Source organism: Gadus morhua, chromosome 2, assembly GCF_902167405.1.
Source record: "Gadus morhua chromosome 2, gadMor3.0, whole genome shotgun sequence".
NCBI lineage: Eukaryota > Metazoa > Chordata > Actinopteri > Gadiformes > Gadidae > Gadus > Gadus morhua.
The window spans coordinates 5,179,938-5,199,517 of NC_044049.1; the positions used below are offsets into that span (position 1 = coordinate 5,179,938).

Here is a 19,580-nt window from a genome sequence, read left to right on the forward strand (position 1 = left end):
GAAAACCGGTTTGCTTTGCCAAAATATTAAGTTGCAAAATCAAGTTTATTTTACAGTTGCCATGTACCAAATACTATTCTCGCTACTTTACTCTCTAAAAACTACTACAGTCCAACAGATATTTCCGAAATGTATTTGATATGCAAATAGACTAATCAAATAAATATGTCATATTTTACTATACAAACATTGTCATGGAAATGTTTGTTAAAATAAGACAAATGCTGGTCAAGAAGTCTATGAAATGATTTAAGTACAGAATGGTAAAATACACAATGGCATTTATGTTCAGGGAGATTCATTCACTTTCCATCCATGGAAAATGACCATGAGCACTGTGTAGACGTCATTGATTAGACTGGCAACAATTACTTGTGGAATATTAATGTCATGAATGCCAAAATATAACCTTAATCAATGATCAAACAGTATACAATTATATCTACATAGAGAAGAGAAAAAGTCCGTACAGGTAGGAAAGAACAATGTCATACTCCCAGCATAAGCACTGCAGGAGAGAGAGAGAGAGAGAGAGAGAGAGAGAGAGAGAGAGAGAGAGAGAGAGAGAGAGAGAGAGAGAGAGAGAGAGAGAGAGAGAGAGAGAGAGAGAGAGAGAGAGAGAGAGAGAGAGAGAGAGAGAGAGAGGGAGGTGGACAGAGCGGGGAAGAGAGAGACAGATAGAGAGAGAGAGAGAGAGAGAGGGACAGAGCGGGGAAGAGAGAGACAGATGGAGAGAGTGGGGGAGTGAGAGAGATAGAGACGGAGACAGAGCGACAGAAAGAAAGAGAGAAATAATATTCAACACAGATTTTGAAGAGAGAGAAAAAGAAAAATAGAAATCAATCCAGCACAAGGAAGTCCTGTACCTGTGTGAGGGTGACGCCTTTCTGATACAAACACAACCTCAGGGATAGAACAAACAGGACAATAAGTCACCCAGATTCATACTCTCTCTGTCTACCTCTCTCTGACACACACACACACACACACACACACACACACACACACACACACACACACACACACACACACACACACACACACACACACACACACACACACACACACACACACGACGGGCTTGCAGCTGGAGAGCCTCTAGGACCTGCAGCAGCCGGGGCTCTTCACCTCCTTGCTGACGTAGTCGTGCAGTTTAAACTTGTCGTCTGCCTCCGAGCTGGAGCGGTGCCTGAGCGCCCTGCGGGACAGCGGGAGGGGGCAGCCCACGTCACTCAAGTGAAAGGGCGGGCTTTCTAAAATCATACAACCTTTCAGCCAATGAGCTGAGGCACAGAGGAGTGGTTCCCAGTCGGTGAATCTGTGAGTTGATCAATAGGACCCTAAATCTCTGATCTTCTCGATTATTCACCTTTTTAGCTATTGATCACGTGGAAGGAATGTAGTAGTTGAAAACAAACAAATCAATATGACAGCATTTACCAAATATTGTTTCATATTTGTATATTTTCTAAAGTTGCTTCCCTTGGATTCACTAATGGTAGATTGCTTTCCTCTGTCTCAAATTACAATAAAGAGAAAGTCTGGATTGAGGTTACTAGAAGTACTATTGGAGAGTTGTAAAGGGTCAACTTTGTGCTTATTAACTGTTCTTAATAAGCAACCCCAGGTCTCAAAGCTATTGAATCAGATAATCCTGAACACTGTTTGCCAACCACCAAAGCCCTGCTGTAGTGTGCCTTCACAGGTGCCTTCAATTATTTACTAATTTAATGCTTTAAATACAATAGGGCCTCTGAGCCTTGGGGTCGGCCACAGCCCCTGGGTCCAGGGTCCCTGAACTATGGCCCCAGGAGAACTTCAGACAGGGAACTCTCTGAAGTCATTCGACCGGATTGAAGCGCAGTGGAATAATAGTTGAACTCATCAGAATGTAGCACTTGTCCACAACATTAGGAAAGTGTTAACTGACAAATGACGACAAATCCTTTTTTTATCAAAAAGTAACACTCGTTACTCTGAAAGTGCCACTACGGGCCCGTCGACAGACAGACAGACGGCCGGGAGGGAACGGGACAGGGTGGGAGGGATGTCAGAGGAAGTTGTTGCCTCACGGCTAGGGCAGATCGGAGGACTGGACAGCTTGGCGATTTGGCAGACCTGTGGTATCGCTTTGTCAGAGGACGGAGACGGTTTCAGTTCATCTCAACACTACGTCTTGTTTTCCAGTTTGATTCCATATTGACGTGACACTGCTCCACACACTCTGACGCGCCGGCACTATTAGTTTGGATGTGCGAGTCTCTACTACTCTTCTCTACTACTCAAACACCGTGTCCCTCAGAATACATTGCCAGCTTGAACAGCGAACATGCCCCTAGTGTCTCCCCTGAAACGCATAAATATTCTTATTTCACATGTTTATATTCCATGTACAGTATTCTATTTAATTTACAGTCATTATTATATTTTTATTTTATCCTAATTATTTCATGCCCTGTATTATTTTTCGTTTACAGCTGTTATTATTATATTTGTGCTTTATTCTAATTATTTCATGTCCAGTTTGTGTTTCTCTTACACATTATCTTACACATTATTTATTTTTATATTGCATTGTTGAAGGAGCTGCCCTGAGACTCAAGAATTTCATTGCCAGCGACTGCTGCTGTATTTGTTGTGCATTTGACAATAAACCCTCTTGAATCTTGAATCTTGAATCTTGAATCTTGAAAACTACGCCCGCGGTTTGACCTCTAGTGGGCACGAGGCGGCGGGAACTCACTTGGCCAGTGCGGTGAACGCCAGCTCCACGTTGAGGCCGGACCGGGCGCTGGTCTCCATGAAGGGAACCCCAAACTCCTGCACGCCACAGGCAGAAGCAATGGAGCAGTTCTGTCAGACAGGAGTATTGGCTCGGGCTCTGATGCAGTTTAGCTCGTACTTTGTATTCATGTTTGTATCCGAGGGTTCGGATACAAACATGATCCAAATGATTCAAACCTGGATCATTTGGGATCATTCTGACTTTTAGTGCCTGTAAAACATCATCATATTTTATAAATATAACTCTGAATATGTAATAATATACATCTATTCTTTGAAATAATTGAATATTATGACTTTTCCAACAAGTTCAATAGATGGAAAAGTGTGACAGAGACCCTGCAATAATCAAGAGTCACAGAGTTCAGACAATGACAGAACAGGGCGTGAAATGAGATGGAGAGCATTCAAACATTTGATTGTTTTGAGGGTTTTGATTGAAATGAGGATTAATAATCATTTTGAAGTGTGCAGTCCTGGCTGTGGAACATTTTTTCTGAATTTCATTCAGTTCCTTCCTATTCCTGGTCGTCTGTTTAATACATATTTTTAAAATGGTAAAAATGTTCTTAGGTGACTCTCTATAACCTAACAGGCAACTCAGAAATATAAGGAGGGAAGATATTAATTGAATCTCCCAATCTCTTCCATTCTGTCACCCGCCACCCAAAATACTATTCATGTCTTAAATTCTCCTTGGTGAGGCGCCATGTAAGAAAAGCAGGTAAAACGGTTGAACTTTTCAAGCCACACAAAGGTCGAAGACTAGGACCCTACAAAGAGAGACGATCAAAGAGCCCTTTTAAACAGTAACATCCGGATGGTGTTTGATGCGTTCGTATTTTAGCCTCACCTTGGCCAGTCTCTCCCCGTCCTCCTTCTTCACTACTCTCTCGTGAGTTGAATCAGCCTGCAGACAAAAGACAATGTAAGTACTAATAGCCTGCACCCACACAATTCATTCAGGACCCTGGTCAGTCAGCCAGTACGCCCCCAAAAAGAAATAAAGCAACTGAGGAAGGTCAAACAAAAAGATCATAACAGGGTTTTACTTCATGTCACATCGCAATGACCGCCTCCATTTTGCAAGGTGCTATGGACACATGCTCCATAGCATGTGTCTTGGTCATCGTGTGTATGTGGATAACGGAATCCTCCCAAAATGGTGGATATCGGCAGCAAAATATCCCAGAATGCTTTCTGATGCACTTTATGTTAAGATGCATGAGGCACGATGATGTATAACATGACTAGAGATTAACTCCAGAGTACTGAATCCGAACTGTCTGTCTGTATTGTATCGTATCATTAAACCTTTTCAAGATAATCATTAAGGCACCACGATCAGATTACACCAATTGATAAGACGTTACACCAAAAAATATATATATGATGGTGATTTATGCGGGAACAACACAGCCCCTTGGGACCAGTGTCTGCAGAATATCCTAGTTCGCCATTTTTGTTAGTGACATGGGTGACTCTGATCAGGGCCTTTCCCATGATGCCTTGCCTTGTTTCCCAGCAGCATCAGGACAACGTCTTCTTGGGCGTACTCGTGGATCTCGGCCAGCCAAGCCTGGGGAGGAGAAGCAAACGCCAGAGGAGATCAAGAGATGATGTCACTGCAAGGAGCTACACATTCAGGAATATGGAGACACACACACACACACACACACACACACACACACACACACACACACACACACACACACACACACACACACACACACAGCACATTAGAGACACCTTTGACCAGGGTTTCCCAAACTGTGGACCGCAGCCGCCTAGTGGTTAACGAGGGCACTGCAGGATCAAGTGCATTCTCGTCTTCGGGGTTCGGCTCTGAGCAATGATTGTAGGCCTGCAGAGTGCAATAGAGTCTCACTGAGATTTAGTTTGGTCTACCTTTTAGTTGACCTCTGCTCCAAAGGCCCCAAAGTCATAGTGACTGTCAACAGGCTGGATGAGGCAGCAGCCAAGGAAGGTCAAGATTTGCAATTTAAGGCCAAGGACAGATGATGTCATCGGTAGTGCCGGGAATGTATTTCAGTCCCAGGCCAACGTGATGCCGAATAATAACATCTGGACCGATTAGTAGTGTCTGTGAAATCCCCCCTGGTGAGTTGTTGCTATAAACACCTGACCGATGTCTCATTACCAGTTATGGTTCATTAGCAGTAAATGCCACAGCTAGAGGAGCGCTCAAAGGCCAGCTGTTCAATTTAGAAATATAATTTGGCCCTGGTGAATTCCAAACAAAGCACACAACGATATAAAACAATTTAAATGAAATGAATCCTGAAATAGTTTGATTTACCAGCAAAAGGGACAAATCAAAGACTGATTTAAATGCAGACGCTCTGTGGTTGTGGGGATTGAAAGGTAAAAACAAAAGCTTTATTCGAGCGAGTCAAGGCCAGCCGCAAATACAGCCAGACAAAATGAAATATCTAAAGCATTGACAAAAACCAACAATAAATACACTTGCATAACATACTTGTATCCTGGTGTGGATACAAAAATTGAAACGTACAGGGAAAAGCTTGAACACATAAATAACTAATACACACAACTAAAAACATCTGTCCGGAGGGCAGCCACGCATAACAATGATAGGACGAATGACACTGTCAGTAATGACACATTACTGACTTTATTACTAACTTCTCCCATTCAAGTCTAATGGGACTAGTCCCCCTTTCGGGCAAAATTGAATGACTCTCTTCTATTACTTTTCAATCTAGAGTTAAGACTCAAAGATCTCTTGTTATGAAGAAATGTATTTGTAATCGATAAACGCAGAGTGAGCCCTCAGTTCTGTCACAACTCCACCTTTTCCCCTTTAAGCGTTTCTGTGGTATACATAGTGATCAGGCTATTTCGGTTCCAGTCAGTTGGCCCCTGCAAAGGAAATCACACCTTAAGGGTCTTGAGGAACCCTTAAGGAAAACAACAACGTGGATCATCAGACCCTGTGTGTGTCCCAGGTGTCTCTTCAGTGTTGTGGTCTACGAGAAGCCCACGCAAAGGTTAGCGGCTGAACACTAAGCCTCCTCCCCAAGGGACTAAACCATGGAAAAAGCTCCCATGGTTCAATTATTTCTCTCTCTCTCTCTCCCTCCCTCCCTCCCTCTCTCCCTCCCCCCCTCTCTCTCTCTCTCTCTCTCTCTCTCTCTCTCTCTCTCTCTCTCTCTCTCTCTCTCTCTCTCTCTCTCACTTGTTCCCAGGAGCAGATCGCAAATTCTCCAGGGCACTCCAGCATGTTTGACCTCATTGCGTCCCAGAATGTCAATAAACCCCCTTGATTCAGGACCCGAGAGGGAGATCAAAAACGGGCAGACCAATTCATGGACAACAGTCATTGATGTTTGAGGGGAAATGAATGTGACGACCTGGCGGCTATAACCTAACAATCTTTCATCTCATATGACCTCTACTCACGCGCAGCAGTGAAAGAATCATCGAGTGGCTCTGAAACGACTCCGGGGAACATGGGCACACAAAGGCTAATCAACAGGGTTTGTGGTTGGTCCGTGCGTCATTCCTTCTGACTTGTTCCCTGTGTGGCTGCCTGGGGATAGGCTGAGGACCAGGAGGTGTGGTTACTGATGGCGGTTTCGATAGTGGACTGGCTTAGGGATGCCTTCTGCAGTGGTGCAGCTGGGGTCCATACAGTGGATTTCAATGGCTCACCACCTCTCCAGAGTCCACCGCAAGAGAGGGTGAACCATTAACCTAGGGGACTTGACCAACTGAACAGCGGTCTCATGCACTTGCCTCAATGGTCTCATGCACTTGCGAGCACGGACCGGCAGGCAGGTACGAAAACACCAATAAAATACAAGGACAGAAACGCACTGCGCCGTCATCTCCGTGGCACGGTTTGGATGGAGGAAGAATAGATAATGCCACCGCATCATGCCAATGTTAAGTGGATGAGAGGAGTACGATTTCCTGGTAGCACAGTGGTGATAAATCATGGAAGATGAAATGCACCCTGACATTCAGTACAATAGAGGGAGAGAGGGAGGGGAAGAGAAAGACAGAGACAGAAAGAGGGAGAGACAGAGAGAGACAGAGAGAGGGAGGGGAAGAGAAAGATAGAGAGACAGAGAGAAAGATAGAGAGACAGAGAGAAAGAGAGAGAGAGACAGAGAGAGAGAGAGAGAGAGAGAGAGAGAGAGAGAGAGAGAGAGAGAGAGAGAGAGAGAGAGAGAGAGAGAGAGAGAGAGAGAGAGAGAAAGAGACAGAGAGAGACAGAGAAAATGAGAAACAGAGAGAGAGAGAAAGAGACAGAGAGAGACAGAGACAGAGAAAATGAGAGGGAGAGAGGGAGAGAGACAGAGGAAGAGAAAGACAGAGAGACAGAGAGAGACAGAGAAACAGAGGACAGAGAGAAGTTGAAAGACAGAGAGACAAGACAGAGAGAGGGAGACAGACAGACCGAGAGAGAGAACAGTTTGCCGAAAGGACAGAGCAGACAGAGGAGCGATGCTAGGGGTGCAGACAGTGATATCGTCTGTATGCTTTGGAAAGCTAGATGCGGGGGGGGGGGGGGGAGATGGAGCAAAAGACCAGGGGAGGCAGGAGCAAAAGTTTAATGAAGCTTTTCGCTAGCAGCTGCGCGCGGTCCACGACGGCAGGGCTCGGATGAATAAAGGCTTTGTGATGAACAGCCTATTACAACGCTACAGCAGCCCCCGTCAACACTGAACAAACACCGGCATCGCTAGTTCCTGCTACGCCCAGAGAAGGCAAACAACAGAAGAGAATTTAATAATTACCAGGGCGATGAGCATTATGGCTAAAATCATTGTTTGCATGTCATTATTGAGGCAAACTCTATTTCGTACCGTAGCAATGGACCTGGCATTGAACTATTTTGTCTTTAGGATTCATTTGATATATCTGCTGTGTGTCAGACGAGTCCGTCTCCCTGCCGACCTCGTTCCAGCTTCGATCTTTTTCTCCTTAAATGCAATTTGGCCTTTTTTTCTAATTGGCCGATTATATTTCTATTTTGCTGTCAAAATCTATTTTTAGAAGCTGTGACAACTTTCCTTTCATGTAAAATACAAACACTGCGGTCAACTTTAATTGAAGTATGTAACTTAAGAGCAAGCTAATCTTGCATGCTTTGAAAGCAAACAGGTGTTAAAAGAAAGGTAGCACTTATAATATCCTATGAGATAGGATAATTTAGCAAAGTTAATGATTTACAAACTATCTAAAGGATGGAAATGCCTCAAGTACCAATGTGTATTCACTTTTTACAACTATTGATGCTTTAAAGTTAATGCTTTGATTATTCTAAAGTTCTACCAAAATAATAAACACTGCATTTATTCAACAGAAAGCAGCAGGGAGGTATTTCTGTCTGCTTGCTGGTTTGTAATTTTGCTGTCCATCGCCAAGACTCCACAGTACAGCAAAATCATTACTGGTAACAGAGCCATCACAATGACTGACTGACTGCACTACACCAATACCTCAAAGATGAGGGGTCAAAGATCATCCCAGATGATTCATTTGTACAGCAGTAAGGAGGGCAGATATAACCAAACAGCATCACTGACCATGGGTTAAGAAACTGGATTGGCTGCATGTTTTATACAAGACCATCTGGAGGAGAAGGCTAATGTCCCAAGGTGGCATAAGGTGTCCAGAGGAACTCATGATGACCAGATAATACATTCATTCATTCATTTCTGTTAGCTAAATAACCTTTTAAATAAATTCCTCAAAACTTGTTGTTCAAATATGAAACAAGAAGAAGAATGGCATAAACATCTCTTAAAAACTCAACGTGTACTAAGATTGTGTGTCATTAAAGAAGCGCAAAAGAGACATAGGTAAATGTACTGCAACACTGAACATGTTTCGACCCAACCTTCATGGAAGTAAAGAGAGGTAAGACAGGTGCTGTGGTGCTTGCAGTGCTTTGATCAATTCTGAGTTTTAGCTCTACACCAACAGAATGATAGCAGAGAATTATGGGAATTATGATTTGAGGAACATGCAGAGTCATGATAAAACCAAGCCAAAACTGCGTTTCTGGGAATGTGAATGCTGTCCTGGGGAATTGTGGAAGGCCTATGCCAGCTAAGCTAAGCTAAAAGGATGGCGATGACAGCGTTTCTCTGATCTGTGTTGAAAACAGACATGCAGCTCCAGCACTATGCTGAAGCAGGCCTGCTGATTCACAAATCTGTGCTTTATTTATGCTGCTTTACATGAACACAAATACAGAAACACATGCTTCTGCACGCGCACACACACACACACACACACACACACACACACACACACACACACACACACACACACACACACACACACACACACACACACACACACACACACACACACGTTGAATATCATTACCACATGGAATTGTACTTTCTGCCTGTTAAACAAATGCCCATCTTTGAAAGCAAGCATACAGACATAAAGACATAAACAAGCAAAAACACAAGAAAAAGGGTGAAACCAACACCCATTCATTGTGGATTTAATTTGCTATTGGCAGGGGCGAAGGCTGATTCATGTTTATAGATGAGGAGCAGGCATCTGCCAGAAAGCGTGGACGTCAGTGCTGTCTGGATGACTGATGCGCCTTAAAAAACCTGGGGGTCACACACTGCCTCTGTCTGCCTGGGTGGATGGATTTAACCATGGAAGAGAGGGAAGGACAAAAGATGGAATGGTGGGTGGAGATGGGAAAAAATAATCCAAACTATAAGGAGGAGTTTACGAAGCGGGTAGAAATCGTATCTTCTCAACTTTCTTCAAATCTGTAAAACTGCAGAAAGACTCGGCCACTGAATCATTTTGCAGTTAAGAGGAATTAAATCTGTGTTCAATGGTTGTGATTGAGCCTCATTAGGATTTCTGCAAATGAAAGAGCTACAAACAGTCATAATGAATTAAATTTGGAAGGAGGAAATGACTCGTTCGAAATTTTCAGCAATGACCCTTTGTTTTATCAATCAACCAGGAAAGAAATATAATATTGCATTTTCAAACATTGGAAGCAACTGTTGAGGAACTGGAAGTTGCTTTAAATACGAAACAGATAGCATAAAAAAAAGTAAGCCAACCATTCTTTTTTATGCTTTGTCTCAAAAAACAGCTCGAAGTTAACTACAGGGTCTTGATACAGACCTGTGAACACATGGAACAAAATTCACACTGAGCACCAACACTATTGTCAAATTCAATATTTTTTCCTTACTTCATTCCTTCCTGATACCAAAACAGCTCATACCTCGGAAATTAATGTTCAACCCATAATCAGTAGTGCTCTTAGCCAACTAGTTGTGCTGTTTAACTGAAAAGGGGTGACAAATGGTATGCACCAATAGGGGGTATTAAGATACGATTATTGATCCCATCCCATTATAAGCATACAGCTTGAATCCCTAAATGGCTGAATAACGAGACATTACAGAAAGAGTATGTATTAAAACATGCTCTCTATCTGCATCCTATAAAAACGAGTGATGTGCAGTGCATGTAAAATAAAAGACAAGCAAATGTTATTATTTTTTTAATCAAAGTCACCCACACATAACGGCCGTGGGAGTTAGTCAGTAGTCAATTCAAATCCATGTCACCGCGTACAAAGAAGGGTTATCGACATCACTTGGCACAACATTTGAGCCAATAAGAAATAACCCCTGAAATGCACTGATACTGTCACCATCTCCGGTGAAGAGCGGAGCCGGCGCTGGGTGTCCGCCTGGTTCAAGTGATTCTTGGATACTCTGCGACCACACGGAGAACAATTGCATCTTGCAATCTGTGCGTGTCCACGTGCCAAGTTATCCTTTGTATCATAAAAATAAGGACAGCTGGCACAATGAGCCAGTTTTTGCTACACGTTCTTCCTGTGAGATTCATACCGTCCAATATTGCCAGTGTTATTCTGAGACGGTCCAACACCAAGCGCGCCATTGCAAAAGGACACATTACTTTTCACAGCCCTTTGGCCAGCTTGTGCAGTCTTTGATGAGCCATCGAGTGTCTTTCCTTTGCTCCACGTGAAGAAACACTCTGAGCCATTACAGGTCATACCTCACTTAACTCCATATAACAGAGTAAAGGAGACACCTCGCCTGCACTCTTTGTATAATCACTGCGTTGGGTTAGATTTTGCTTGTCCCACTGGGACTCTGCAGGGAGCTGTCGCAGCCCGGTGTGTTAATTACAGCCTTCTCTCAACCCTCGCACGTCTCTAATGGAGAGTGTCTGAGTAGCTGTGACCTTCCTCCATCTATGGGCTCCTCCCTGAGCCTCAACACATAGACGGCCCCCTGCCGGGGCCTTTCGCTACTAACTTAGCGCGAGAGAAAAGGCATGCTAATGGTGAGTGGGCGGGAGGATGTATAAATACAGGTTATGCAACTAAAGGGATGATGATGGAGAGGTGTGCGGAACGCTGTTGTGAACAAAGAGGAGGAGAACAGGGATGGCCATTATGGGTTAATACCCGGTGAACTCATGAAAGAAGGCCAGCAAGAAGATGCGAAGAACAGTTCTGCATGTCTTTGGCAATTTGTTGTGCTGCGGTAACTATTGAAAAAATACAAATAGGGAAATGATACAAACAGATTGTGCCCGTGTAGGTGTGTGCGTATGTGTGTCGGCACGGTTGCTGTGCAGGAAGCCAGCTGGAGCCAGCTCTGCACCAGGTACATGAAGTCAAGGGCAGGCTGTGAGACGAGGCTTAGACGAGGCTGAGACGAGGCTGAGACAAGGCTGATAGACAAGGCTGTGAGAAAAAGCTGTAAGACTAGCTTCTGAAACAAGGCTGAGTTGAGGCTGAGTTGAGGCTGAGAAAAGGCTTTGAGACGAGGCTGGAACAAGGCTGAGACGAGGCTGAGACGAGACTGAGACAAGGCTGTTTGCCAAGGCTGTGAGACGAGGCTGTGAGACGAGGCTGAGTCGAGGCTGAGACGAGGCTGAGTCGAGGCTGAGAGACGAGACTGTGACAAGGCTGTTTGACGAGGCTGAGTCAAGGCTGAGACGAGGCTTAGTCGAGGCTGAGAGACGAGACTGTGACAAGGCTGTTCGACGAGGCTTTTTGACGAGGCTGTTCGACGAGGCTGAGACGAGGCTGAGACGAGGCTGAGAGACGAGAATGTGACGAGGCTGTTTGACGAGGCTGTGAGTCGAGGCTGAGACGAGGCTGAGAGACAAGAATGTGACGAGGCTGAGAGACAAGAATGTGACGAGGCTGAGAGACAAGAATGTGACAAGGCTGTTTGACGAGGCTGTGAGTCGAGGCTGATACGAGGCTGAGGCGATGTTCTGAAACGAGGCTGCTAGAGGAGGTTGTATAATGGATTTGAGATTTGGCTGGGATTAGGCTGAGATCTATAAAAGCACTGGGGGAGACTTGCTGGGCAATATTGTTCATGAGAGGGACCAGATGAATGTCTGTGTGTGAGAGACAAGGTAATGACCTGTGATGATGTCTGACATCAAACCTGGGAGGAGAGGATAACCTATGGGCTCTATGTTTTAAGCATAATATTTATTCTACATCCACAGTCCCAATTAAACTGTCCTTTCTTTTATTTTGCACCCATCTGGTCTCTAGTTCCCGTGACATTTAACTTACGGCTGTGTGATAGGTAGGCAGCCCATATTTCACAGAGACAGATGTAGCTGGAAATTAAGGTTTGCATTTTTATATTTCTAGTTTTGGAACACAATCTCTGTGTATATTGAGCTCAGAAAGTTGCTGTCGAACGACACAATCCCAGCATGCATCTTTCTGTGATGGCTGTCGGGGTCACGTTGTCAGAACAAGTCAAGAGACTGAAAGAAAAAAATATATCATTTGATCCATCTATTCAGAATCGCTGTCTGAGAGTCCCCTCCCCCCCACACACACACACGACACACACACACACTTACAAACACACAGACGCAAACACACACACGATAGCTTGAAAGTGACAACTCTGTGGGTGTTTGAGTGTGTGTGTGTGTGTGTGTGTGTGTGTGTGTGTGTGTGTGTGTGTGTGTGTGTGTGTGTGTGTGTGTGTGTGTGTGTGTGTGTGTAAGTGTAAGTGCATGACCTTGGTAGTAGAAGTACAACAATTCTTTTCAAAAGCAAAAGCTCATCTTAAAAATAAAAAATAAAACGTTACATAAAAGTCAAAGTAGTGCTCTACAAATGACAAAGTGGTTCCGTATTGAGATAGATAGATAGTTAGAACGAACATCGCTTTCAGGGGGAGAAGCACTTATTTTGAATCATCTGCTGCTCGGCCACATAACGGAGGCGAGCCCACGGACTGAATACTTAAAAGGACGCTCAAAGAGTTGATTATATGCCAATGCCTCCACCACGGCTGGCAGGGCAAACGACAGACCAACAGTGAATAACCCGGGAGATTACCTCATGTCGTCTGGAGCCCGGAAAACGGCATCCAAAGAATATTTAAAGTGATTGCAAACCAGAGATGGTAATGTGAGCCAGAACAAGAGCTTGGATCTCTGGAACATTCCGGACGGCCATCCTACAGCGTTGAGAATCGTCTCTGCTCAACGGCACCTCGAGGCTCGAGGAGCAAACAACGCAGGGTGGAGGAACAGGAAGGCATAACAACTTTGGTGCCTGTGTTTCTCCTTCATCTCAATTAAACATCCATTAACAACACTTACCCGTAACCCTACGAGTGACACCACACCTGTTGGTCTTCTCGAATTAACGTGCGGGAAAGGAAAGTACGATATGGGAGAGAACATTGCAGAAGAGAATCAACAAAACGGAAAGAGAATCACACTTGTCCTTGAAAGATCCCCATCTGGCAGTCTGCAGTCCTGTTAGGCACACGACGGGAAAGTGCAAGACAGATATCTTTCAAGGGCAGAGAGTGTTTTATTCTTCCTGCCACACGCAGGTCTGAATTCACCTTGGCCATACGGGGGCCATCCTTTATCTTTTACTATGCAGTTTGTGGTAAGCATTCACTCTTCAGGGTGAGTGAGAACCCGAAGTTCCTTCTCATTCCTGACCTCGTTGGAGGTCAGTGAACTGCAGCCTGCTGGAGTTTGCACATTGAAAGCACCGGAGTGCGAGCACACTCGCCTTGTAATACAAAGTAACTACACAATACAAACCACTTATACTTAGTATTAGTGGATTAGTGGTACAAACTGCTTAAGCTAGCTCTTACTTGTATACTAGGGCACTCGCGAAAGTGCTTGGATGTGGCTTCCTTCCTTTTTCCCTGCAGAACGGTCCCGATTTAAATAGAACGGAAACAAGCCCGAGGCTGGATACCTCAGAGTATCCAGAGGAGGGGAGAGGGAAGGTCTTATGGATTAACAAAGATTCCAACCTGTTCATATATTCACAGTTAAATTGAGATATGCATGAAAATCCCTACTTCAGCTAACGCTAGTGCTTGGGGGGCCAAAGTAGGAGTGGGAACAAGCAGACATGTCCCGCTCATCCCCACGATGCCGTTGGCGCTCAACGATAACAGAGATGACAGTCCTTCCTCGGAGAGGGCCATTGCTATCCCTCTATATAGGTGGCGTCTAATAGTTACATGTAAAGTTATGCATTCAAAGCAGCAAGCAAAGTCTTCCAAAAGTCACTGGGACTAATATGAACGCAGGGGGTGGAGGAGTAATACTTCTCGCGGCAGTGAAAGTATTTCAAACTTTTTGAAGTAATAAAAATATAATTATGGAACTATTTAGCCTGGAATAAAGACGATAAGCCAATTCCCCCGCCTGGGATTTAGGGAAAAACGGTGGAGAAAGAAAATGTCTCTGATATCCACTATTCTAGCTAGCAGTCCACACATGGTACACTGTCTGGGAATTGCTGCTTTACAATAACTCAAACAGTGAACCATGTGCACTGCATTATGCCTAGACCAACCTCGTTCAAAATCTGGGCGGTTCTGTTGCACAAGGCTTGATCATGATAAGGTTGTAGCGCACGCAAGACACAAACTCAGACTGGTGTTTCAGAAGAGAGAGACATTTCATCAAACACATGCAGTATGATCGCATCGCTAAGTCAACGCTCAAGGCAATATTGAACAGCCTCTCACATTTCGGATGTCTTATCGCTAATTTAGTTTGGTGTTTGTTTACGGAAACATAAAAAGCGGAACTGATTCACAATGTAATCAATCGCTTTCTACGGACCTATGGAGGCAGTGTTGGTGCACGGGTGGTCAAGGGATTCCTTCATTCGTAGCGTTGGACTGGGGCTCCTGCTGTCATGGGACTCTGGGCCACAACATTCATCATCCTGGAGAAGCCAGCACCAGTAGATCAGAGCCAGACGTAAAAGCCAGTAGCTTGTTCTCTTTATCTGACACCGGGGGAAATGAAATATTTTGAAGGCAGGCGGCATTCAGGAATTCAGGTAAAATACTGCAAATGCCGAGCGTTGAATATTTGAACGATCCTAAAGCGATGAGAGCTATTCATATTCGACTTGACTCTAGAATGTGATCTTTTGTCGAAACCAGTTGTGCTGTTAAATAACAACATTCAGCAAGGTCTGGTGAAGAAAGAAAAATAGTTTGTCTGGCAGAGAGCTGCTGGTACATTGGTATTGCTGTGTGTGTGTTGAATGTGGAACAAGCAAGAGACGACAGAAAACCTACCCGCGTGTTGTCAAAAGATGTTTTGTTGGTGACGTCGTACAGCAACAGCAGAGCTGAGATGAGGGGGACAAGATGAAGATCAGGAGACAAGAGTAATTATTACAATCTCTCAATTGTACCTTTTCAAAATCTAAATGGGACTATTATGGAAATGAAGATACATTGCCATCATATTATTCTTTGTTATTTATACATCAAGTGTTGATTAGTGTATGTGAGACCATGAGAAGTTGGGTCCAGTATAAGCACAAACTAGATCAGAATAGGGTGGCCATTATTCTCCTTCTAGGTAGCCTGCATTGGTGCGGGTTTTTCAAGAGGGTTTGGTTTGTACTGGGGTCGGTGATTGTGCGGTGGATTGTCCCGTGAACGATGAGACTGATTCCCAATTATTGCTCCACTCTTTCTTAAGCAGTCTCTCTCTCTCTCTCTCTCTCTCTCTCTCTCTCTCTCTCTCTCTCTCTCTCTCTCTCTCTCTCTCTCTCTTGAGCAGACAAACAGCATGACGTAGGGGTCTGAATGATTCTATTAATTCATCCATACTTGTATTTGTTGGGGAGTATACAAGAATATTAAACAGACTATACAAATGTTCCAATAAACTAAAACGTGTAAACATGAAACTGCTATGCACCAGAACTAATCAAAAAACTGAGCTTGCAAAAAAAATGTCCTTTCCCGTCCCTGCACTGCAAATATGCACTTTGAGTGTTACGTAAGTAACCACAAATGATCCAGAATCCTGAATTATACATTCTAGATTATATAACGTACATCCCCGGCGAGATCGTTCCATGCCCCCGTGCCAACAGCGTGGTTCAGAAGCTCAAAGAGAGTCTCCATTTAGAATCAAAGGGAACACAAAGCTAAATAAAGACCCACTCCCATCTCCGCCGGAGTGAGGTAGGGGGGGACAGAGGTGCGAATGAACCTGGGATAGAGCAGCTCACAGAGAGGGAGCGCAGAGAGGATTGTCATCAGGGGGAACGGTAGAGAGGGAGGGAGAGAAGAAAGGGGAGGGCGGGGACGACGACAACCACAACAAAGGAGGCTGGATCCAAATGAGTATCTACTGGTGCATGGAGGGGGAGGGAGGGATCAAACGGAATTCAATCAAGAGGAGGTTGAGGAAGGAGGAGGAGGAGGAGATAGAGGAGGAGGAGGAGGAGATAGAGGAGGAGGAGGAGGAGATAGAGGAGGAGGAGGAGGAGGAGGAGGAGGTGGAGATAGAGGAGGAGGAGGAGGAGGAGGAGGAGATAGAGGAGGAGGAGGAGGAGGAGGAGGAGGAGATAGAGGAGGTGGAGATAGAGGAGGTGGAGGAGGAAGAGGAGGAGGAGATAGAGGAGGAGGAGGAGGAGGAGGAGGAGGAGGAGGAGGAGATAGAGGAGGAGGAGGAGGAGATAGAGGAGGAGGAGGAGGAGGAGGAGGAGATAGAGGAGGAGGAGGAGGAGGAGGAGGATATAGAGGAGGGAAGCATGTGGTCCTACTGCAAGGTAGCCAAATCCACTAACAGGTCTTTCACACACACACACACACACACACACGCACACGCACACACACACACACACACACACACACACACACACACACACATGCATACACACATGCACACAAACGCACACAGTCGGATGAACAGACAGAAGGGTTGAAAGAAATACTTATTCCACTGTGGATACGTTTCTTTCTGTGAGGTTCTTTATATTATATCTTGCACGATTGAAGATGAAAGGTTGTTTGGGACAACTGGCAACCAGCACATCTCCTCCCCTGAATGACTTTTCATACATTTGAGTCAGAAAAGAACACAACACACTGGATGCTTTATGTGGGATACTTTGATATGAATTGATATATTCTAATAATAAGGTGCACACAATACGCAATGCAATAAACCCAATGCTGGTCACTACAGCCTTTATATCGCACGCACACACACACACACACACACACACACACACACACACACACACACACACACACACACACACACACACACACACACACACACACACACACACACACACACACACACTCCAACACACACACACACACACCTCATGTATCCTTTGGCATCTAAAAGAATCCTCTCTACAGCTCACGGCCCTTCAAACATGAGGTCTACAGACTAATGGCCCAGCCTCCCACACATAGAGGCACTCAGCACTATCTCTACCCCTACACTGTGTCTGCCTGCATAGCCTTTCTGTCTGCATAGTCTGTCTGTCCGCCTAGCCCGTCTTCAATCTATAGCCTGTTTGTTTGCATACCGTGTCTGTCTGCATACCCTGTCTGTCTGCATAGCCTTTCTGTCTGCTCAGCCTATCTTCACTGCAAAGCCTGTCTTCACTGCGTAGCCTGTCTGTCTGCATGGCCTGTCTTTCTGAGTAGCGTGTCTTCACTACATAGGCTGTCTGTCTGCGTAGCCTGTCATCACTATAGGCTGTCATAATTGCAGTGCCTGTCTGTCTGCATATCCTGTCTGTCTGCTCAGCCTGTCTGTCTACATAGCCTGTCTGTCTGCATAGTCCGTCTGTCTGCATAGCCTGTCTTCACTGCATAGCCTGTCTGTCTGCATAGCCCTTCCGTCTGCATAGTCCGTCTGTTTGCATAGCCTGTCTGTCTGCATAGCCTGTCTTCACTGCATAGCCTGTCTGTCTGCATAGCCTGTCTGTCTGCATAGCCTGTCTGTCTGCTCAGCCTGTCTCCACTGCATAGCCTGTCTGTCTGCATAGCCTGTCTGTCCACCAGTCTGTTTCAGTGTGGCGCTCCAGCCCTCTCCATGTTCTCAGCGGCCCTGCCGTTGCAGATTGTGTGTGGTTGTTGTTGCTCCCGGGCGCATCCCTGTTGTTATTTGTTAGGTAGTGATGGCTGTCGGCTTATGTTTCACTTTCATCGCTTTGTTTGAGACTCTCTGTGTGCCTCCCCCCCACTTCTGTTGTCTCTGTCGTGAAGAGCGATCCCGATGAGTTTGGAAGGTAAAACAGAGTCTTCTTCACATAAATCACATGGCAGCGCGGCATTACCCGTGTGCAAGTGCCATCCCATGTGAGCCATTTACGGTTCGAGCATCACTTGATATACATAACAGCCATGCGACCGTTCTATTGGCTGATGGGACTGCAGAGAACCCAAGCACGTTCTCAGAGCCTTGTGAACCACACACACATGCACACGCATACATGCACACACACTGACCCACACCCTCAAACACACACACACACACACACACACACACACACACACACACACACACACACACACACACACACACACACACACACACACACTGCTATGTTTACTTTTTTTCTGTAACTCCATTGAGCAAAGGTGCACAAGAGGTGGATAGCGAATCACATAGCACATTAGAATCACAGAACAGCCGAAACATTCGGAAAGAGAGAAATAAAGAAAGTTTTCCTTCAACGTTGTCTTGGACAAGATAAAGTCCACCTGTTGATTTGAATGGTGTTGGTTTGGGAAGCCACGTTCCTCTGCAAGAAGTCTACCTTCATGGCAATCAGAGGGTTTAGAGTGTTGAAAAATAAGGAATTGTTTGGCAATGGGTTTAAAATGGGAAAAAATTGTATGTGTTACAAATTGAAGTTGACAGTGTGTATATGTGACTCAGACTGATTGTGGACTGTGGATCGATAAGAGTGTTTGGCTTAGGATAAATACACAGTGTGATTTTATGTATTATGAGACAAATGCTGACCAATTTTCATATCTAATGGTACGTTAGATAAGCAAATGGGTAGATGTGTGTAAACACGCCTAACAATGTCCAGACTGTAAAACATGAGCTGCACATCTTTTGTTAAAGTCTAGAAAAGTATTTGAACTGTTGCAAAGCAACTATGGAATCTACATCTATCAACACCTATTTACAGACTCTACACCAAGGCCCCAAAAGTGCCAAACCAAGTTGGTTGCTTTTTCTTGTGTTTCAATTCTTTTTATTTATTTATTTTTTATGCTTTATTCATGAAGAGTTAGACAGGAGGGTATGGGAGGGTAGAGGGGAGGACATGTATCAAAGGACCACGGGCAGGAATCAAACCCGGGTCGCCGTGCTAAGGACTAAGACTTGCGTTTCAATTCTATCTACTCCGACATGGTTGAGAGTTGATGTGTCTGATTGAAGCT

The 19,580-nt window shown here is 44.8% G+C and overlaps 1 protein-coding gene across 1 annotated transcript in view; it reads right to left on the reverse strand.

Moving 5' to 3' along the window:
- Positions 1–671: 671 nt before the first annotated feature.
- Positions 672–19,580, reverse strand: part of LOC115534467 (ras-related protein Rab-26) — a gene marked incomplete at its 5' end in the record, with an annotated part of 21,074 nt that continues 2,165 nt past the window's right edge. The window contains 5 exon segments of the mRNA XM_030345465.1: positions 672–1,198; positions 2,744–2,820; positions 3,638–3,694; positions 4,298–4,363; positions 15,435–15,487. Coding sequence (XP_030201325.1) covers positions 1,099–1,198; positions 2,744–2,820; positions 3,638–3,694; positions 4,298–4,363; positions 15,435–15,487 — 353 coding nt within the window.